This window comes from Ptychodera flava, chromosome 4 (assembly GCF_041260155.1).
Source record: "Ptychodera flava strain L36383 chromosome 4, AS_Pfla_20210202, whole genome shotgun sequence".
In the NCBI taxonomy this organism is placed as follows: Eukaryota; Metazoa; Hemichordata; class Enteropneusta; family Ptychoderidae; genus Ptychodera; species Ptychodera flava.
Window position 1 is genome coordinate 26,043,377 of NC_091931.1, and position 23,300 is coordinate 26,066,676.

Genomic DNA, 23,300 nt, shown 5'->3' on the forward strand with positions numbered 1-23,300 from the left:
AAATCAAATATTCACCTATTCATTAAAACCTACACAATGCGGTAAATCCGAAAGGTGCAAGACAAACGCTTTCAGAGATATTTTTTGATCTAAAATGAGCAATTTAGCCTATGGATTTTATTGGATTGTATTTTATGAATTTACGAAACTCATTTTATCATCAGCCTATCACAAATAGTTAGGTCATCCCATGGTATCTACATCTACACTGACAAAGCTAAAGGGCGAGAAAGTTACTTTTGTGGAAAACTTTCTCTCTTCTTATGATTGGAATATTAGTGCTGTAAATTTACATGAGTACATTTCATCATCATCATTTTGAAAACTCTGCATCAATTTGTTTTGAAAGCTTCCTTAAGTAAAAATGCTTTCTACTGATCATGGGGATATTAGCCATATCACATGCCCAAAATTGATGCCAAACTGAACATTCTGGTGAGACTCCAATTGAAACTCATTTTACTGTAAATATCTCCTGATCAGAGCATCTCTCTTTGAGAACATCAACAAGGATAGTTTTTTTTATGAACAAGTATTATGCACAACCACTCGAAACATTTTGGAATACAAAGAATGACCTCATACAAAAAGCAGCTTTCAGCAAAAATATCCACTTACCTGCATGTACTTACCCTCTCATTTGTTGGAACTATGTATAAACATTTGTTACAGAGAAATGATGAAAACATGCAACCGTGAACAAAAACCACTAGAAAGAATTACATCCTCAGCAAGCACTCATTTGTATGTGTGAATTATATTTGGTAATGCTAGTGAGAAAGATGATAATGTGCACAATGTGTGGACTACAAAACCCATTCACTGAAAGCACTCATCTGTATTGTGTATGAGTCAATATTGGCAGTGCTTGTAAGGAAGAAAAAAATGTTTATATACAGTATGCAGACTAGAATCATGTGACTATCTAAAGGATATGTGAAATGCAATTGAAAGGTTTTTACACTGAAGTGAGTGGTATGAGGTTCAGTTGTGACTGATGCAGGATGATGTTGGTTAGTAACAAAGCTGTTTGTGCAATGAAAACTGGCATTAATAGTGCTAGTATGGCAAAAAGAGTTATTTGCTAGTACAGAGACTATTCTGGTGAGACATATACAGTGCACAATATGCAAAAACTACATTGTGTGCGATACGTCAACATGATAAGATGTGCTGTATAAAATGTATGTGAACTACATTGTGTGCGATGTCCCGATGTGGTTGGATGTGCGGTATGAAATGTATATACGGTATATATAGCTGATACTACAGCCATTGAACGGTATTCTCTTTTCATATTTTGGGGTTGGGGCCATTTTTTATTGAATATTTTGGTTCAGTTAATCTCTTTTTTCTCTTTTCCATGCAGTCATTTGTGCATGACTTCTTTCTTTTTTTTTCATCTTTTTTTTTCGCAAAAAGTTTTCACTGAACCAAATAAATGTGCCATTGGGCACTTTATCTTTTTTTCTTTCAATTTTCATTTTTACAATTCATAAGATTTCAACTACAACTGCTTGAAATTCAAATTCAAGATACACAAAAAAAAAATACACTACAGTTCTTCTGTAAAATTTCTCACATGTGCTCTAAAAGAGATTTTTTGATTCAGTTGTTTGGTCTCAGCTAACCCTTTTTTGTCGTATCCGCAGGTGAGCTTCCATATTAAGTAGTCACACCTACGATATGCATATTTTGCACAAAGAATGTGCCTCAAAATTTTGAAACTTGGAAAACATACCACAGACAACAAGTAGAGCAAATCTTTTGTGTCTACTAAGAGTTGCACACAGCTTTATGAGACAAACATGGCTGAACCATCAAAATTTCTCAAAGAGAACACAAGGTGAGAGAAAATATATCAACATATAAGAGCACACTTTCTCCTTAGAGGCCAACACAGAAATATTTAGGTCGAATGCAAGATATGTCAACTCTCATGGCATTAATCAACATTGTGTATTGCAAGGTAACCTCATCTTTCATTGACAACACAGGATATACTGTGCAAGGGTCTTCAACAATACCACCCAGTCTTGGTTATATATATCAACTGATGATCCTCTCACTTAAAGCACAGAAGCTTTTCTGTGACATGCTTCAACCTGCCATTTGGACATTCAGATAACAAACATTTCAAATTCATGTTTTCCCTTGTTAAGTGTGCTGTCACTTGCTAAATTCTTTTAATGTAGAACTGGCCAAATACTCCCTCAAAAATCAGGATTTCCACCCTAGGTCAGTTTTGACCTTTGACCTTGGTGAATGTTTCGTTTCATCATTGTGCAAGGTCAGCTTGTAAGACTTTCTCGGAGTAGACAATTGCTAAGCTTATAAAGCGAAGACAGAGTTAATGGCATTGATAAATGTTAATTTTTAACGGGATGTAAAGAGTTAGAGTCTACTCTGTACTTGATTTCAATTACACATCCAGCACAGACAGATGTAAAATCAGATTTTTAGAATTCCAGAATTATATCAAGACAAAGCAGAATGACCCCTGGTTTACCCAAATGACTGAAAAAAGAGTCAGGTGGAACTATATTGACTGGCAGTGTGTATCTTCTAACATAATATCAGCGATGGGAATGAGAATTTTACCCATAAAGTTGACATAGAAAATCCCAGTGCACAAACCAAGATCTCTTTCACATGGACCATAGCAGTTGAGCATATTATAAGCTTCGATTAGTTTTTTGCAGCTTCTTTTTATGTCTGAAGTTCAATGTTGGTTTTGTCAACAGAGCCCCCTTATGTATTTTTGGTACTTTTAAAGAGAAATCCGATCCTGACTGAAATTTGGTATGCTTTTAGTACAGTACACACTGCGCTTACAGCACAAAATTCATGGTAATCTTTTCATCATTTCCCTCCTGTACAGAAGTCTTGCCAAAGAGAACAGAACGACACCAAAACTCCATGGCATGCAAAGGTTATGAAGCATCCAAGTTATGTTGCAGTTTTACAAACAGGTAAGAAATTGCCAAAGATTGCGACTGCTGTCCATAAAACCGAGCTTTTTCAAAATCAGGTATCTCGGTGTGCTGGTGTGATATTACTGTTCAAAACATGTAACTGCTCATGAAATTTGCTAAAGTTATGGAGTATCAGAGCCACTTATCCAAGGAAAGCTTCTGATTGAAATCACTGAATAGACTGAAAGGAATGTGCGACATGCAGTTGTCAAGCTCACACGCCATGAACAAACAAATTTATGGCACATTCACTCATGGAGTATGGTTTGTGGAAATGCTGTTACAGTCGTAAATTCCGATTGAAAAGGACATCATAGAATGCTGAAATTTCAACATTTATCCAAGACTGTCTGAATAAAGGTTACTGTTTGCTTATGCTGTTTAAAACTTTTCTCATGTCCCCAATATTTTATGCACAAATTCAAATGTTTGTTTTCACCACAGAGTGATACCTGATGACACTGAAATGAATAGAGAGGATTCCAATAAAAACCCATACTGTGTTGACCAATTCATAGCGTGTTAAAACTGGTGACATATCCAAAGTTAAGAAAGGACAAAAATAATAAACCTGTCTGCTGAAAAACCTATCTGTACAAATTTTTTCTCTCTCAAAAAGAAATGACATGCATATTTAAAATTTCATATCACTGTAAACTCTCTGTTTGGAACCAGGGTCAGTTTGGTGAGAGAGGTCACCGTCTCCATGACCTGGCCTCAGATTCATCATCTTCATCCTCATCGTCGATAGCAAGCAACAAATCTTCATCAATTTCCTCCGTGGTCTGTAGAATGGATAACAAGGATATGGTAAGGACTTAGAGTTAAGAATATTGCAGCTTTTTGGTATAACATCCATGGCTGCTTTTGCCCACTTTAAAAAGAAACTGCATCCTAACGAACAATATAGCCATGACCATAGGTCTGTATGATCTGATACCCTGACTGTTGAGCACACACAAAATGAAACCTCATCAGATGCTGTACAAAGATGACCTTGAACTTAAACAGGTTGAATCATATAGTTAATTTTTTTTCATCCCTGTATCTCTGTCCACAGATCAAACCACACAATTGAATTGAAAGAAAGGTTACATCCATTGCACTGGTATCCAAACTACGATTAATGTTGGATTTTCAAATGACCACTGCGAAACAATGATTCAGTGAACTCCAAGAACTTTTCTCTCTTAACCGTTTCAACACAATAGTTTCACCAAACAAATTGTTTTCAATGGTGATTATGGACCTGTACAGGGAATTGGGGTGAACAGGTGAAAGAGCTCTGCAATACATTCCATTCCAGTGAAATCTGGAAAACACACACGTTAGGCTTACACTGTCATGCTGTATCTATATAACTGAAGTAAAATTCACATCACTTGGAACAAAGAAGGCACTCTGAATTGCCTGTTACACGAAGGTACAGTTAATAACCGGCGTTTTAGTGACTGCGTTGAAAGAATTGGCGAGAACAGTTTTTTAGCAGTTCTGTACTTCTAATACTTACATCATCTTCGACATCTTCTGTGTCTTCCAATGCTAACGCTTCCTCTGTTGGAGTTGATGGTGGCTTGTACCAGCTCAGTGTCAGGGTCTTGTCGTTGAACTTGGCACCTGCTACTGCTGCCTGTGATGTCAAGAAACACATGTCATCACCTGAAGTGTCTCTACAACCCAAGGCTTTTCTAATGGTTCAACAATGACGTGTTTCTTGTAATGATTTCAGTGTTAGCCAGTACATATTAGGTAGAATCAACTCAGAGTCTGTATTTCAGATGCTAAAAATTTTAACAGTATCTTTTACTTTGGCTGCTTGTGTGGACCTATTTCACAGCCTAGTCAATACAGTTTTCACAATCTAGTTCTGTGAAAGTTTAAACCACATTTTTTCCCCACAGGTTAAATACAGGCTACTTTGAATTTCAGATATCAATATATTTCAGGAAATGTTTCTGTAGTCTTAAGACTGCACAGTGACCACTGATTTTCATTCTTGATCATGAAATGGCCAGTAATAGTTTGAAGTTTCCTTCAGCAAATATTAAAACTTTCAGTTTCAAGGGGCCGAGTGCAATGACAGGAAAATCAAATTAATTTGTTCAGCTCTTATTGCAGTTTTTAAAAACCAATTTGTGAGAAGTGACAGTAAAAACTGAGGAGTTGTTCCCTCTTAAAGATTTATGACAAACACATATCGCTACTCCACCAATACAAAAAGTTGCATTTCACTTTTCTGATGTGTTCCGGTACAAAATTTGGTCATCTCTTTTGTATTCATGAACTGTTGAAGCTATATCATAGCATCTAGCATACTTATGATAAAGTTTATCTTCTGATAAAGAAAAGATGATGATGTCTTGGTTAGAAGTCCTAGTGTGAATAACAGAAGCAGCGATGCTGTCCCTACCTCTGCGTCCAGTCTGGTTTTAAAGCTTATGATAGTCGTCAACTGATCACCAGTATGTTCTATCGTCTCAACTTCACTGAAATTCTACCAAAAAAAAAGCAAACATCATGTGTTACCACAGCTTGGTTTTTTCAAATGTGAATATGTATGATTGAATTGGGTATTCTAACCAGCACGTGGCGTAAAAGACTGCACATTATATTTCAATACTGTACACAATAACATCTCAACTTTTCTCCATCTCTTTCAAATAGAACCGGTGCACTTTAATGAAGAGTACAAAGAAATCTGAATATGTCACTAGACAGTCCATATCCATCTTTAACCCTGAGATGACACTTGCACATGTTTTTGATGTTCAATATTACTAAGATTATTAGATATTACGATTAAAAGTGGACAAGGTACAGTGTATGAAAATTAATTTTTCCAACAATGATAACACCATTCTGAAAATTCACCACATTTTCAATTTTTTTAAACATATTTAGGAACTATTGCCGTGTTTTAAATTCACACAATCGATAGAATTACACAAGTACAGGAATAAACTCAGTCGATACAGACAAAATTCAACTCACCGAAAAGTGCCCCAGGAGGTCATCCTTCTCTTCTTTGCTGTAGCCTGTCACGGTAAGTTTCTTTGGCCTTTTGTCTAGGACTGTACCAACCCTAGGTTTACCCCGACCCCTGGGTGCAAAACCTCTCCCTCTACCCCTGCTTCCTCTACCCCTGGTCCAAAAACCCCGACCTCTTCCGCTGCCCCTCCCTGAGTCCAAGAGACCCAATGCATGTGCCTGCGGAAGAAGATAAAGACAATGTTATAATCATGACTTGTATTTCACAGTAATGAAGTAAATTTATATGATGATGTATTTTTGAAGGCTGAAATGTAAATTGTGATCAATACAAAATAACTTGCATGGTCACAAGTAAACATTTGTCGTGGAAATATAATAATTTTACACACTGTACAAAGTCAGATTTTTCTATTTATCTTACAAAGGTTTTGACAAAGAATACAACAACAGCATTCAATTGAAGTTCTTTAGCATGCATTGTCTCAAGATTATATATCCACTAACCACTGTCAATTTTCAGCAAATATCAAAAGGCAATGGCTACAAATACTTGCCTCCTGTCTGAGTTCAAACACCCTTCGTTTCAGTTCAGAGGTGTCACCTCCTACCCCTTCTTGAGTTATCAGTTCCAACTCGGTATCAAGCAGCTCTTTTTCAGCCTAGGCATTGATGAAGGAAGCAAAACAGAGATCTGTCATGAATATGTCTGGCAGTATCTTTGACACCAATATGTGTAGGCACATGCAGAGAATTTACACAATCAAAGTCTCACACTGACTCACAAGGTAGCTTGTAGTTCATACTTAATGAGACCATGGGCACAAAAAGTCTAAATTGGCCAATCTTTTTTACTTTTTCACGTCACCTTCATTGCCTAAGTTTTACTGCCTTCCCCATATTAGATAAATTCTCAAGTCTTGAATGAAGTTTATTACATGTGAGATACAGCTGTTGGAGCTTTTGTTGAAGGATTCTAGGGTGGTAGAGATCCATGCATTCCCCAGCCACATAGTCAAGTTCCTATTTGTTAAATTGCATAAAAATTGTACAAGTGACAGCATAAATTTAAAAAAACACTGCATACATATCACCTCATCAAAACTGCTATCTTTTGGTGACGATTTCACGATGGCAATCGTTTGCTTTTTCTGGTTTTTGCAAAAACTTGTTCACTCACCTCCTGTTTTGTTTTAGTTGCATGTGGAGCACTCTTCTTCTGTACAATATCCTTGTTTATATTCATGATACTGTCAGACACGGCTTTCAGGGACTTCATGATTGAGGCCTTGTCTTCAGCGCTCATGTTTTTCTTTTCCAACTTGGCAAGCAACAGCTATAATTTGAGACAAATTTAAAGACAAACTAGTAACTCACAGATGAATTTGCATTTTATCAGGACCATTGTATGTTCTTTCTGATATGACCGTATACAGACTACAGCAACTCAATGCTAAATACGTATACAGTCTCTTTTAAAATGCATGAAAAGGCAAAACTAAACAAACGGGTGTTAAAATTTACCCGTGTTTTATCGAACAACTAGTTGTAAGTCAAAGTCTTATCTGCTGTGTTAATCATCCTTCACTTCAACATAAAATAATATCCCCCATTTGTTTCTTATGGCTTTTGCTACGTTGCAAAAGTTCTACTGATGAATTTGAATATCTAAATTATCAGGATAAGCATGATTTTTATCGCAAACAATATTTTTTAAAAATATCATCTCAAATTGTTTTCCTCCTGAAATAATGTTATTTCAATAATACTTTTAAAGTTTGACGTTTTATAAAACAAACAGAACTTCTACTACCTCAACTCTTGCCATAAGAGAATTTCCACTGCAGTTTCGTAGCATTGATTGATGAATGAAAGGTCCTGAATACAAACCTTTTGATCCTGTATCTGTTTATTCAATAACTCTTGCTTCTGTTTCTGTATGTCCAGTTTTTTCTTCAGAGCGTCCTTCCTCATCTCGCCCCTCTTCAACTCATCCCTCCTCTTCTCCTCCAGTTTCTTCTTCAGAGCATCCTGGGCGGCAGCAATCTGCGACGACGTGGCTACTTGCTTGCTTGCCTTCATGGCAGAGGGATTGTACACTGTCTTCGAAATGCCAGATGAGTGTAGGGTGATCTAGGAGTATGGAAAGAGATGGAGATTAATTATTATCATAAAGCTCTCCAGTGAGCCAACATCACATCTTTCCCCTATGTCACACATCTTCGCTGAAACACTGCAAATGGGTTTCAATGTACACCCAATGTACACCCAACTGAAGAGACAACTGGATACAACAGAAATAAGAGTCTGCTTCAGAGGGCTTCCGAGATACCAACTTCATTCATACACTGAAAATTGAGTACTCTACAGAGGTATGAACTGGCAAGCACTCTATTCAATAAACACTCAAGTCATGCCACGTGTAGTGTTGAATTTACATGACAATGTAGAGTCTTACACTGGGTAATACAATGATTTCAATATCTATCTTAACCCTTTCACCCCCAGTTCCCTGTATACAGGTCCAACTTTACCATAGAAAACAATAGATTTGAGACAAACCATATTGGTGAAAGGGTTAATTAAACACTACTTCAAAAATTTCCCATGGGCTGTAATAGAAGGGACTGTTTACAGTGTTTCACATCTGCAGTACACAAATCATTGTTGATATAAAGTGCTCTGATATTGTAGTTGGTCCAGTTGCCTTCAACATCATCTCATTATACATGAGTTGTTTAATTACCAAAACCATGACACATCATCATGCATTCATTGAAATTTAGCTCCATGCAGTTGCACACACCAGCATACATAAGAACATTAAATCACGACATAAATAACATTCAAATCAAAATTTTAATCACTACTGATTACACATCACAGGTACACATTTATCTAGAAGAATGCTCTAGCAAAACTACACACGATATCACAGATAACACATTACGAGAGACATAAACTGAAAGAACACGCTTTCTAATTTATATGACCCTATCACTAGAATGGTTTGGTCCAAATCCACCATTTTTAAATGGTTTTGTCTTGCTCTGAGTACAGTGAAAATCAGGTGGAAAGTTTAATCAGGGACCGGCTCGGGGATAGCATGACAAAGGGATTTACCTTGTCTGATTCACTAGTGCTTTGACTGGCTGTGATCACTTGTCTACTGACAGGAAATCCAAGCCTTTCTCTCACTGATAATCTTGGGCTTGTTGATTTGGCGCCCTCCTGTGGGGGAATGGCAACCGTAAACAAACATGTCAACAGCAGCCAGCTAAATAAGAACTCGTTTTGTATTTTGTATAACATTTTGGAGCAAAGTGCATCAATGTCTTGACAAAAATTCAGGATGAAACCGAAAAAATGAGCAATTGCGCACAACCTAATAGCTAAGTTTTTTTCAAAATGTGTGAACAGATCAAGATTACAGACACAGAAACAGCACACAGTACAAGGCGGATGTATGGAAGTTGCTGGTTATTCTCACTGTTTAAAGTAGTGGCTTCACTGTCAGTGCATACATGTACATAAAACATGAACATACACATGGAATTAATGCACCACATACACATACACACAGGTATGTAAAACGTACAGGTGCATCTCACATTCATGAAGATAATATCTATGATGAATAGCCTCAGGCAATTGATATCAACAGCTTTTTAATTGCTCAGAGAAAAGCAAGGTAGCATGTTAACATTTATCCAGGCAGGCAGAAACCGCTACATCACTGATTATTATGCCCATTGGACAACAATGATTTTGGGAAACCCTGGTAAAATATTTGTGAGTGATGACTGTCCTCTTATGAGACTGTATTGATACGCTACGATAAAACCTTGACTCTTACACTGCTTGTCATTATAATGTCACTCTTCAAATTAACCTTTTTGCAATATCCTTATGTAAGAATGTGAATACTGATATTAGGAAACTCAGCGATTCCAACTTGATATCATGTATCCATTAACTTTTCAACCGAAAAATTTATGTTAAACTTCCACAGAGGGAAGTAGAAACATTCAGTTTGTTACACGCCTCATCTAAAATCCGTGATGGTGGTGATTTGTTAAGAATGGTCACACTGGGAGCATAGCATTTTGGCACTGATATAGCTAAAGAGTCAGCTACCAGTTAAGAGTTTCAAGAACTGTTATTATAGACTCATGAACGGTTTGGACAACTGCTGACTCAGTAAATTTGAAAGCAGTATCAATGCATGCACACATTCTGAAACGCGTAATAGGACATGGTAAAGTTGTCTGCGACTGAGACGAGTAACGATAGCGGAATTTCTGGACGTTCCCGTAAGAAAATTTTTAAGGGGCGTTAAAAAAGACATTCTGAAATGCCATATTCAGGTAACAGCAAGTGTTTGTTTGCTCATAGGCCCAATAGATGCCCAAAACGTTGTGTTTCCAAGTGAATACTGCTCTAATAACAGATTGTTCTTGGGAAGACTTTCAGGTTTTGGCAAATGTATGTATGCTTTTATTACCCCTGTGGCCTGTAACTATGTTTATACTGTTTCCTTGATTATTGTTGTTGCAAAAAGTTTTAAATTTTAAGTAAGATAAGTATTTTTGCAATGATATACTTAAGTTTACCGATTTATAAGATGTTATTCTTAAGTTCACAAGTCATTTGTGAAACTTTTGTTACGGGCTGAGCAATGCAAACCCATTATTTACCGCAACCAAATGAAATTTAAAAGACAGCATGTGAGCATTGTGTATATAAAGAGACAGTAGCTGTAACTTTCAATTTTTTCCTATTTTTGATTTTTAATGATAACTACATTTTCTTGTTATACTCCTAAAAGCATGTTACGATGTACACACTATTCAGCTTATCAACTCCTACATACACTTGTAAACAAGCTAAATTGTGTTGACACGAGCTAAATATTCAATGTTTCAACCTGCTTTACAGTTGAAATACAAAACAAAAATAGTGACGAAATAATCGACATTATAGCTATTGTCCCTTTAATTCTGAATGATGACTCTACTAAATGCAAGTGAAATGATCTAAGAGTTGGGGTTTACCCATCTCCCATTCCACTGATTTTGGATGGAGATGTAACAGCCGATGTCGCATGGTTAGAGTTTGCACTGTTTTCCAAGGCTTGACAGACCTACATACTGTTCAGCAATGTAAGTCTGTTGATTCAAGGAAATACTTTTTTTCTTTAGCATTCTGGCAAGACCGCTGATCAATTGCTGGACAGCTGATCAGAGATGGTATAGAATGCAGAATGCATGGATGGAATGAGTGCCTCTCTGCAATCTAACCAAGCGTTGGATGATGCTGAACGTTTGGCCAACGCGCCCCTTGCAACAGGGGAGGCTGCATGACAATGATCAAGCTTCCAGTAAAACTCTCCTTTGCATAGCCTGTTACAAGCACCACACCTTCACCTTGACTAAAATCAATGCTCAGTGAAATGTACTAAAATATGTGGCGGCAACGCATGAAACATGCACACTTGTCTCCCCTTGCCAAGTTATGTACCATACATTTGCATGCTTTTGAACCTAAGTTCCACTTCAATGCATGCTTTTACGGTGTGTACCCACATAAATGTACATCACAACTGAGAAGACCCCAAAATAAGAATGAAGTAGGAATGAATACAAAGAATGGGCCGCACAAAACCTTGTACAACCTAACCACAAGCAATCCTATGAAACAGCAAGCGACTGACTTGATTGATGTTAATTACAATTTGCCTGAAAGTCTTTTTATTTTGCAAAGCTAATGAGATTATTTTCTGGTACTTCATGTTTTTGGGCAAGCAAACTTGAAAATCTGTGATGCCAGAACAATTGCAAAACCATTTTGCATGTGGGTTGTATGAATACCTGCTAAAACCATTCAAAGAAAGTAACAGTTACCTTAAACTAGGCACTGATCATATCATTCTGATACTGAAGGTGGAAAAATGTATGAGTACACTGAGGCACATTTAGGCAAACAATGATGGAAAGAGTACCTTCTGGTGGAGTCTGTCAGATCACCTTCATAAAACCCATGTAATCGTAGGGTTGTACTCTTTGGCAATGCTCTTTCTCTCAAACCACTAAACATACCTTATCAGCATCTGGTGTCTTTACCAGTGTCAACTGGTCTCTGGATGGTATACCCAGTCTCTCTTTGATGGATGCTTTCTGTGCAGGTCCTGTTTGTGCTGCATGTGCTGGTTGCCCTGTGGTAACTGCTTGTGGTGGTGTTGTTGTTGTTGCTGATGTCTAAGATATGGGTGGGGAGAAATTTGATTTGCCATACTATTACTTGCAAGTATTAACCCTTTCACCCCAAGTTCCCTGTACACAGGTCCAACTTAACCATAGAAAACAATGGATTTGGGACAAACCATGGTGGTGAAAGGGTTAAAACAGTGCAATATGTCCTGTCAGGGCATTTAATGACCTCAGGTAGGCCAATCAATGCCAGCTCAATCTGAGCAATCAACTATAGTATTAGCCTTATCATCTGCAATTTTATTTTCCTGCAAAACTTATGAATATTTAGGCTCATACCAAGGCCGTGAAAGGCGCCCTCAAAACAAAAATTTCAACGGTAAGGAGGATCTGGGCCAGTATTCCACATGTGTGCATTTTTTGCTTCGCACAGTACAATCACACATCTTCAAAACAAGATGACAATATGAGGGTTTTCCACAGAAGGATTTTAAGGGTTGGTCTTCCCTTGAGCAATCTATTAATTGTTTATCACCATAGACTGACAACTTTGTGATTTGACACTTTTTGACATTTCAATTAACAGTGTGACCTTGTTTTATTGCTTATTTTTGATATTCAGAAAATGTAATCAACCAAATTCCTACAACTGGACCAGAGAAAAAGCATGAAAATATGGCCAAGCACTCTTGAGTCTTAGTATTCTAGGATACAGAAACATTTATACAGTGCATGCGATGGACTTCTTAAGGGATGAAATTACTCTGACAGTTCTTTGAGTTAGTCAGCTGGTAGTGTGATTGTAGTGGAATTTGTGTCTGATCTCTCAGACTCACAATGGGGGCCACACCAGCACTGGGGTTTTTCTCACCTGCTCTCTTGGTCTATGCCAGAAGACCTTGATGAATCTGTTGTTGAAGACAGCGGCTTCACAATTGTGAGCTGCTTTGGCTTCATCATGCAAGGCAAACTGTACCAGGGCAGCCTCAGGGTCACCCTCATATGCAACCTGTGAGAAATTAATAAAAGGTTTACCCTTGACATTGGCACATAGAATGTGTAATATGAACAACAGCTGCCAAGACTCAACTAGAACCTTCTGATTTGTCCATTGGGATTGGTAATTACAGAAGGAAAGAAGGAAACTGGAATGCTGGGAACACTGCAACGAGCAACTACATTATCATTCCATGTGATTTTTCTCATTTGATCACTGAGGTCCTAAATCACAAGCACAAAGGTGACACATTTTCAGAAGAATCATGTTGGCAAGCCTGCTCACACTGTTTGCGTTATTCATCTCATTATGATAAAACATTATCTTTAGACATCACATCATCTATGGATGGCAAAATGCATCATTCAAACAGTCGTTCCAATCTAAAACACAAAATTACAACCTCCAACTTAAAACAATTACAACCCTCACGGTGAAATGACAACAAGATGACTGTGTACGACACCACCTACCTGTAAATTTACTATGGTACCAAACTTTGAAAAGTGCTCATTCAACTTAGTAATGGTATTGAGATCTCTGGGTATCTTCTTGATTTCTAACTTAGTGTTCTCATTGTCAAATCTGGGCTTCTTGGTAAAGTTACCGTAACCCCGTGTGTTTCTATGCCAGCCACCCTGCTGGTGCTGGTGCTGGTGATGATGAGGAGGAAGATGATGATGATGATGCATATGATGTTGCTGCTGTTCTGGCTGACCGCCGTGTTGTGTAGGTCCGTACGATGACATTTGGTTGTACGGCCTTTTCCTGTTGTCTATCCCTCCGCTGATGACCTTCCTGGTATCTACCACTGTTCTATTTGCACTCGGCAAAGCCTGAGAAGTCGGCGGAAACTCTTCCGACTGATTTTTTTCACCAAACTCACGTGCTGGCGCTGTCACTGGCTTTGTACTCTGAGATTCAGTCACTTTGGTGTCTTCACTTGACACTGTAAAGGTGTCAAACAGAAACTTCATGGTCTTTTCTATGTGGCTACACCGGTAATTAAGCATTACACTATTTCTTAGTCAATCTCTGATCTATATTCGAAACAATCACAATCTATATGTATGCTTGTATTGAATGACATAACATAGAAAATTCAAACATGATATACGGATATGAACATTGTAACCCTGTGCTACTAAGAGAACACTACATACAATGTTCTCTCTATTTGTAGGCTATTGGTATAATTTTGTAAACACTGCATGAGAAGGACTGAATACAACACAACACTACTGATTGATTTTAACTTTCACACAGGGAAGACAATACGGTGAACCCACCTGCTGTGCTAGAAGGTATTGGAACAAGTTCCCTGGATCGGACTGCTTGAGGTTTGCCAGGCCTAGGGCCGCCACCCCAGTATGGTCTGTTTGGCATGCCACCATCTATACCAGGATGCTCAGGGTTGTAACCATCTGACTGAAATGGTTCTGTTCAGAGGAAAAATTATTTCAAGGGAGAGAAAGGAAGGAAAAGCCCACCTGTTTGAAACACTGATATCCATTAACTTCTTTCTGTAACACACCTTATCCTGAATCTCCATTGATGGTCACACAACCATTTTCAGCACTGACACATGCAAGAAAGAGCCACTTACTTGTAGTACACACTTTCTACACCGTATCTAGGCAAGTTTCAGTATGCTACCTATGCATGCGCCTACTCTGAAAACTTTAGAGTAAACCAAATATGCTGGTGTTGTCTGTGATCAAAAACTGTGATAGAGGGGAGATTTTCTATTTTTTCAGTGAGGAAAATGGAATAAAGTGAGGTACAAAACACAGACTGACTGGTCTTATTTGAGTAACACCATTCGTTTGTTTTCTTCTGGCCTGCGAGTCACTGAGAACAGTCTGTTTCTGTCGGCCTTTGACCTTGTGAAGTTGACTGCTTGAGAAGGTCTTGTCATGGAGTTTAAACCATTTTACCACTGATTAGAAGTTTACATGTATATTAACATGCACAATTTTCATAATTTTACTCACATATGTTTCGACGAAAAGTGACATTATGAGAGGAAGAAAATAATCACCTTGTTGTGATATGGGTGGTTGGTACCTTTGAGTTGGTATGGCATTGCTGGATATCTCCCCTGGTAATGGCAATGGCTGTGTTGGTACGGTGCCAGGAGGAGGTGGGGTGCCCCTCCTGCCAACTCCTGGCCCTGGTCCATGACCACGAACCAAACCTGGGCGTGGTCCCATGAGCCCAATGGGTGGAGGAGGTGGCGGGCCACCTATGAAAAAAAAATTACTGACTCAGTTTCCTGTAAAATTACTACGTACTCATGGATTTTGATGCAGCTGAGCAATGGCTCTGAGTACATGTACACACCTTACCAAATGTTCTGGCTGTAACAGTATGAATTCACACTTCATAGTGATTGTCAGGTTATTTAAAGGGGAAGTTCACCAAGGATGATTTTTACATATGTGCTAGCTTTGTGGTCACTTACCCCGGAAAAGCTATTTTCGCCATTTATAACGCCCACAATTTTTTACAAAAACCGATAGAAATAGTACAGGAAGTTGCCCATGTAATTTGAATCATGGGAAAAAGCGCCAAGCTTGGAGCTTGCATAATGTGATATGGAAGGGACCATCTTCCCATGGGTATGGCATTGTCCACTCACCCATGCTTAAACCAAGCTGTGCGTTACATATTTACATAACTTTTTGTTTATACTGAGTATCCCTGCATAAACGATGAATCACTTATAATAAACTGTTTACTGTCAGAATTTGTGTTGCTGTTTACTACTGTGTTACTGTGAGTGGACAATGTGGGGGCCATACCCGTCCGAAGATGGTCCCTTCCATATCACATGATAAAAGCTCCAAGCTTGGAGCTTTTTTCCCATGATTCAAATTACATGGGAAACTTCCTGTACTATTTTTATCGGTTTTTGTAAAAATTGCGCAAGTTATAAATGGTGAAAATAGTTTTTCCTGGGTAAATGACCAAGTAAAAATCATCCTTGGTGAACTCTCCCTTTAAAGAGCAGTTTGGAGCAAAAGTTATCAATATGATACAGCTGTATTGGCTGTATATTAAGCAACTATTAAATTACTTTTGTTACTTTGTTCCTAAATTTACCCTAGTAGTTGTAAGCATCACTGAATTGGAAGCAATATCTTACAGTCTGGAAACAAAGTGCCATGCTCATGCATAATTGGTAGTAGTTAGTCTCACTGATGATATAACACTCACACAGACAATAAAACAGAAAAGCTACATGATCAATCAGTAAATGAAAATCCGTTGAGGTGTGACCAAGGATTGTTCAGCTTTATCTAAACAGCCATTTGTTCATAGAAATAGGCCAATGTAGTGGTATATGGTTGCTTCTCTTGTCATGGTTTGTCCCAAATCCATTGTTTTCTATGGTAAAGTTGGACCTGTATACAGGGAACTGGGGGTGAAAGGGTTAATCTCAGTCTATGTATACTCCAGTGAAACTGATACCTACTGACAGGACAATACTTTACAATATAATAAATTCAGTCTAATTGATTTCAAGACATCTTGCTATTTTTGTAGTCTTTTTAGACCGTAAGATGTTGCTGCAAAGTCAGTAATGTTTATGACTGATAGGTAAATTTCGGAACAAAATGCTGAACATAATCTAGTAATTAGCCAATTTAAAGCTGTATCTCATCATCAGATTTTGTCCTAACCACTCTTTAAATTTTGTTTCCTGCCAGCTTTATAGCTTCATCACATGCATACTGTAATGAAAGATCAACTTACCAGAATGAGGTGGCGGTGGTGGCGGCGGCGGCGGCTGAGGTGGTGGATGGGGCGGTAACGGAGGATGTGACATCCTAGGACCATGCATGCCACGAGGCACTGGTGGCGGGTGCGAAGGGGGTGGTGGCGGTGGTGGTGGAGGTGGTCGTCTTGGTGGTGCAGGTGGGCCAGAAAATGCCAATACATTGGGCAAGTTGATATCCTCCACCACTACTGGATCACTGCCATGGTCAAATGGGCAAAGTTCTCCACGCATACAAAATCCCTTCTCTGTTGAAACAAATGACCATACAAAGTGAAAGTCAACATTCAATTATGCCAATGAATGTGGTAACACTACTCATTTTTCAAGACCAAGATTTATGAACCTGGTCAACCTGTTGAATACAGAGACTACTCTGTGATATGTAGTACAGTATTGAATTGCTCATCAACTGCCATGCGGCAAACAATGGACAAAGTCAAACAGCAAACATTGCGAATCAAATACCATATCGAAGTGATTTTGAGTCTTGACATTCAAAACAGTTAAATCAGCAGGGTGTTAATCACTAGGATTACTACTACATTACCACACTGGAAAAAACAACTGTGAAGGGAGAGTAATATGGAATAGATGACAAGCAATCTAACATGCCTTCATAATCTCTGCATCTTGGCTTCTTGATTGGGTCTTTTTCCTTCTGGCCTTCTTGACCCTTGGACCTGTTCTGGAAGGCGCCGTTGTCTGACTGTCTCCAGTCCAGATTCCCGGGTCTCGAAACAACTTTCACTGTGCTTATGACAGATGTCCCAGAGGTCGCTGGACCGGAAGTGGATGAGGGCAGTGAGAATGGGTCTCGCTCATCGATATCACCGTGCCTCTCATCTATATCTCCATGGCTGGTTCTGTTTTCCCTGCGATTGTCATCCTTTCCTCTCACTGCACATAAAATAAGTGAAGCACAATAATTTGGTCAGAACAGGACAGCATAACAAACTTTTTATGTTATTTTATTTACTTTTATCAGCATCAGTACTAAAACAATAAATCTGATGCTGTTGTGACTGAGAGGAAGTATCTTCACTGCAATCCATTCGCAAATAAAAATGTCTTGATAGTTAGTCATTTCAGGTGAAATAAAGACTTTTACAGTCAACCTAAAATCCCTGCACCGAATAACAAATGCATCCCTAATTTACAGAAACCATCAGACGGCTTACAAACTCTAGTAAGACAAGTAAATTTTGGTCACTTCAACAAAGGATTGAAAAAGGTACAAGAGACTGAAAAAAGGATAGAAAAAAAAAGTTTCATGAGTTCAAAAGCAGTTTATTCAATTGATGAAGAAGATTTTCCACTTTCTTGTCTGGTGGACCAAGACACCTTAATATACTGGAGGGGGAATAATTATGGAAGAATAACTATACTACCTCTATTATCTTTCTCACGATATGATCTATCATATCTGTCTCGTCTCCCTCTATCCTCCTCTGGACGCCGTTTGTTTCTGTCATCTCTATGTCTATAAAGATTGAAATCTAATGTTATTGTCAACAACTGAGGATCCTTGTAACAGATACGTGACTAGTTCAATATCATTCTTTTTCTTTATTCATTGTTTTAAAGAAATCCTTTGCCAGCTTTCACTGTTATGGATTGAGATGCTGACAGAGAGTAAACTGAGAGTCTGAATTCAAACCTGATTCACGTATAGACTTTCAGGATTTAACAATAAGAAATATTTCATATGTAAATGCGATGAATAAAATGTCTGCGATAGTGAAAAGAAATTCATCACTAAACATTATTGATTTCCTTATAGCTGTAGACACATGCACTTGCATACATTTAAGTGAACTGTGGAATAAAATAGTTTGTAAAATTCGATGGATGCAATGGTATTAGGAAACACACTTTCAAAATCATAGGCAACGACAATAATGCATCTGGTGAAACGATGACACTATACACATTAATGTTCATCAAAAGGAACCCATACACTCAATATTAATACCAGGATCTATGCATCTTCAGACAAAAGAAGTCACAGCTAACATAACATTTTGTCAGTATGCCAGGCAAACACTATGCACAACTACATACGTAGCTTTTATTTCTTGTCTCACCTGTCTGACCTCAAAGGACTGCGACTCCTGCTCCTGCTTCTACTGTCATTTGAACTGTGACCATGGCTACCCATTCTCCTTTTACGACGGAAATCTCTATCATCGTCATCAACTACGACCTGATAAAGTGTGAAATGCATTCACGTAAACTGTGAGTTACTATGCTTCATGCATCTTGCAGCATGGCAGCTACAACAAAAGGATATTATTTTGCTTGATTTTAAAAAGATATGACAATTGCATGTAATGATTTGAATTAATGTTCATTGATATGGACCAACATACTTTAACTCTCGTCATGATGCAAAAACGAGAATAAAATGTATTTATGGCCATTTGGCTTTCATTCTCTGTATCTATTAACATACATTGTATGATGCAGCCTCCACCTGGGCTTGGGTAAACATGATCCGATATTCCTTGCAAGAGCTCACGCATGGAGTATTACTTTCGCACTGAACAATATACATGTATAGTTTACTCACATCATCTGTTTTTGTCTTCTGAATATCTATCTTAGTACTTGGCTCTGAGATGTGACTTGTTGAAGTGGTTAGAGTGCTGATTGGTTGCGTTGATACTGATGTTGGCTGTGGTACATATGTTTTGGAGTGCAATGTTTCAAATAGGGTGTCTACAAAATTGGCAGTATCTGAAATTGAAAGGTAACATTATAAATGACATTGTAATTATAATAAATTGGCAAGTTTTAACATTTTTGTTAAACACAACTGTCTGATAAATGCTACTAGTTTTAGGGTTCTAGGGTACTGTATATCAAACCAATCACAAAGGGGAACAGCAAAATGTGAGCATAGTTCCCAAACAATTTACTTTTCTATGACATGACTTTCCCAAATGAAAAACATCATATTTCAGATTCATGAAAATATTTAGTTTTAGATTTCAGCTTCAGGAGAACTGAAAAAAGATAAACCATATTTAACCCTTGAGTGCTGAGGTCAATTTTTGTTGCCTTCATACAATAAAATGCCAACAATTTCTTTCAGATCTGGACAACTTTTTTTGATTTCACCAAAATTTTGGTCAAAAAATGTAGCCCATGAAAATTTATGTCCACTTGATCCAAAATCTTTGAAAAATTACAGAAAAAGTCATAAAAATTAGTAAAATGTTGCCCTGATATTTTTGGGGAAAAATTACAGAGCTCAAAGGGATAAGTTGTGGTACTTTTGTCTTTTGGGACAATGGGCATGACCTCGCTTTTTCCTAAGGTGATCATATTTTACATCCTATGGTAGTACTGGTAATATTTAGTTCAATGTCTGTCCATTAACATTCAGAAATTGCAACTACCCTGAAAGATACTGTGTTATAATATCCCCTCTCTATTGATTGTATTGGCTGTTTTTGAAACAGTCACTGTAAAAAAAACTTGAAGTTCTAGTATAATGGTCTATTTTCAAAGATGCACAGAAAGGCAATCCTTCAACAATCCTTCAACAGGCCAGAAAAAGCTATAAACCAATCTTGTCATATGAATGTTGCTTTAAAATTTCACAAAGGTCACTGGTGTTATCATATCAAATCCAAATTTTGCAGTCTGATCTCACTGTTATTGACTGGCACCTGTGCATGTACTTGTTACCAGGGTGGTCCATTTCTCATGCATGTGTGAATAAAATGGTTTGGCATTTCCTTTTGCGCAATGTCATCATGAACTCCAGAGGGACTTGCCTTTACCAAAATCCACAGTGAAATCCATGAAAATTCAAACCCCATACAGGAAGTCACAGAATTTCCTATATATTTATTGTACAGTTATCATTTCATTGTTTATTCTCACAGCGGTCACATTACCAGTTTATCATTCATGGCCTATGGAATAGACATGAGACATGCAAAATGTTCATCATGATGTTAAAATGAAACAAGTTACCTTTTTGTAAAAAAACATCCAACTGATCTACACATATTGCTTTAAGCTCACTTTCTGGTTTATCTTTTTTGACAAGTGCTACGACATATTTTGCAAGGGCTGCTGGATCCGCATCACATCTGAAAATAATAAGTTGATAAATACAAACATGCATTATTGTCTATCATGTGTCCACTTCCAGTAACTAGTTTTTCAGCTTTCCTAATTGTAATTTGATAGAAATATAAATACTCCATGTTGATTTAATTGGCAAAAAGCCACAACTCTTTGTGTTCCGTATTTAAGCAAGTGAATCGCTGCCTCGTAATAATGGCCCTGTTGGCTCACTACTGGTAAATAGAATATTGTGGTAACACTTGTGGATATTGTTGGTGAATACTGTGCAAATGCTTTGTGACAAGACTTCAGCAAATACATCTATTAAAACAGGAATAGCATAGAGATATTTGTATGAGTACTACTACTACTAGGTATAATACACACTCTCTGTAACACAGTGGAAGTTTTGGTATAATTAGCTGTTGGGGAATTTCTGTCTCATGCTTACCTCGAGTTTATACGAGATGTAAAACAGAAATACCCAAACTCCAGACACTCCATCTAAGCTGATTGAGTGTGAAATAGGGATTCTATCATCTCTATGAAGTTTTCATTCATTTATAACTTAGTATTAATAACAATTTGAGGGTGTATAAATTGTTCAAAAAACCATGTCAGCCAGTCTACAGTATGTTCCCATTTTAAAAGAACCCACATGCATGTGTGATTTGTATTGGGAAATTCTGACTATTGAATGCATTTGAAGATATTTTCCTGCAAAAATTAGGGAATAAAAAAATAAACAATAATAAAATTCGAAAACATCATTTGAAACACGTGTGACCAACATCATCTCAGGAACTTACTAACTGTATTTGAAGCTAAGCTTACTTGTCACATGATTTCACTTCAGGGATATTTTACACAAATTGAGAACATATTGCCCATAAATAAAAATGCACACTGTAATATCAATTTTGTTATCATTGGGAGAAAAAGTCACCAAAGTTATCCCTAGAAACACAATTCACGTGAAAGGCATTAGACATGAAGCTTCTCCTGGGCAGAAAATTTTTGAAAAGAAACATGGAAAACATCTTTAATTTCCACACACAGTGGTTTACGCTACTTTAACATATGCGGTGACAGTTTGAAATTCCTACACATACTGTATGTTTGCAGCAAATGGGAGCCATATGACAACCATTATTATATTGGAGGCAAGGTGTTCATGAAAACGCAAGGTATATTTTCACCAGTTAGTTTTGTGTCATGTGCAATGCAGATGTTTCAAGAGTTGTGCGAAAATACACTGAGATAACACTTCTACTGATCAACCATGGAGCTCAAAAAGAGACCCGACAACTGCACGAGCTATAGTTTATACATGGTACCATGATGGTCCACCTTTATATACATGTACTGTAGTACTAGAGATGGTTGTGTTCATGTAATTGCAGGCTCCAAGATGAAGACACAAGTGACAATCAAGCTGACAGGTGATGATCGGCTATGCTTTTACAAACTGTTATGTGTACTAACTGTGATGAAAAATCTGTGATCAGACTTGCAGCCCCTGTTACACAGTTGGTGTGTATGTTTGCTAGTGGCCCAGTTTTGCATTCTGCTGATGGTGCTGCAGTGTTGTTCCCTTGATCAGCGCTGACATCATCAAAATCCATACTATACACTCCTTGAGGAAATACAGGCGATACTTGAGCTTGTCGTTATGTGACAGATATTCTCTCATTCGAATTAGGCGCCCTGTCCCTTCTAGGTTGTACAAATGAGCGTGCTGAGGCGAGCGTATTTCGAATCGAAGACTGAGGCACAGTCCCGCTGGACGCGACGGCCTGCTCAAATGTTACACGTGCGCGCAACAAACACTCCACACAGGAAATGTTTATCGAGACAGATCAAAATAAATACGAGTTAATACTCACATTGGTTCCAGCTTCCTTGTCAACCAGGCCTTTAAAGCCTCAATATTTTGAATGGCGGGCATTTTCTGCCCTCTTAACTGTAAATTTTGACTGGACAGATTCCACGACTGGCTTTGAGCTTCAGAAGAACTGGGGAACTGGTGTGGGTTATCAACGCGACGTGGTTTTCCCGGTGTCAACTTGATGAGTTCATGGGGAAAATAAGCCTTGTGTTTGCAATATTTTCTAAAAATATTGCATAAAGTAGTCTTAAAGAAAATACGGAGATGTTTGTTACACTGTAAAATCAGAAAAGTGGAAAGGTCTTCGGAAAATGTGAATATATTTCGAGCGATTTGCCGCTGCAGCGCAGCCGAGAGATGACTGCCCTGAAAATGGCGG

General features: G+C 37.9%; 1 protein-coding gene across 2 annotated transcripts; it reads right to left on the reverse strand.

Moving 5' to 3' along the window:
• Window positions 1-1,302: 1,302 nt before the first annotated feature.
• On the reverse strand, window positions 1,303-23,289 carry LOC139131298 (RNA-binding protein 26-like). 2 transcript variants are annotated; one of them, XM_070697297.1, is made up of 20 exons: window positions 22,920-23,289; window positions 20,938-21,056; window positions 19,523-19,689; window positions 19,038-19,156; window positions 18,342-18,433; window positions 17,566-17,850; window positions 16,929-17,198; window positions 15,211-15,414; window positions 14,459-14,608; window positions 13,643-14,118; window positions 13,044-13,181; window positions 12,062-12,220; window positions 9,087-9,194; window positions 7,854-8,096; window positions 7,144-7,299; window positions 6,521-6,625; window positions 5,967-6,182; window positions 5,386-5,469; window positions 4,486-4,605; window positions 1,303-3,760 (listed from the first exon to the last, which is right to left on the reverse strand). In XM_070697297.1, the coding sequence occupies exons 1-20, from the start codon at window positions 22,979-22,981 to the stop codon at window positions 3,671-3,673; spliced, it is 3,363 nt and encodes a 1,120-aa protein (XP_070553398.1). In that variant the 5' UTR covers window positions 22,982-23,289; the 3' UTR covers window positions 1,303-3,670. The 2 variants fall into 2 exon arrangements, with proteins under 2 accessions (XP_070553398.1, XP_070553399.1); XM_070697298.1 differs by lacking the exon at window positions 9,087-9,194.
• Window positions 23,290-23,300: the final 11 nt, after the last annotated feature.

Bases quoted from the DNA above. Each gene is read 5' to 3' on its own strand.
- LOC139131298 (XM_070697297.1), bottom strand. From the start codon at position 22,981: ATGCCCGCCATTCAAAATATTGAGGCTTTAAAGGCCTGGTTGACAAGG. The intron at 9,195-12,061 runs GTATGTTTAGTG...ATTCCCCCACAG, and splicing joins AGACACCAGATGCTGATAAG to GAGGGCGCCAAATCAACAAG. The intron at 6,183-6,520 runs GCAAGTATTTGT...CTTCTTCCGCAG, and splicing joins TGTTTGAACTCAGACAGGAG to GCACATGCATTGGGTCTCTT.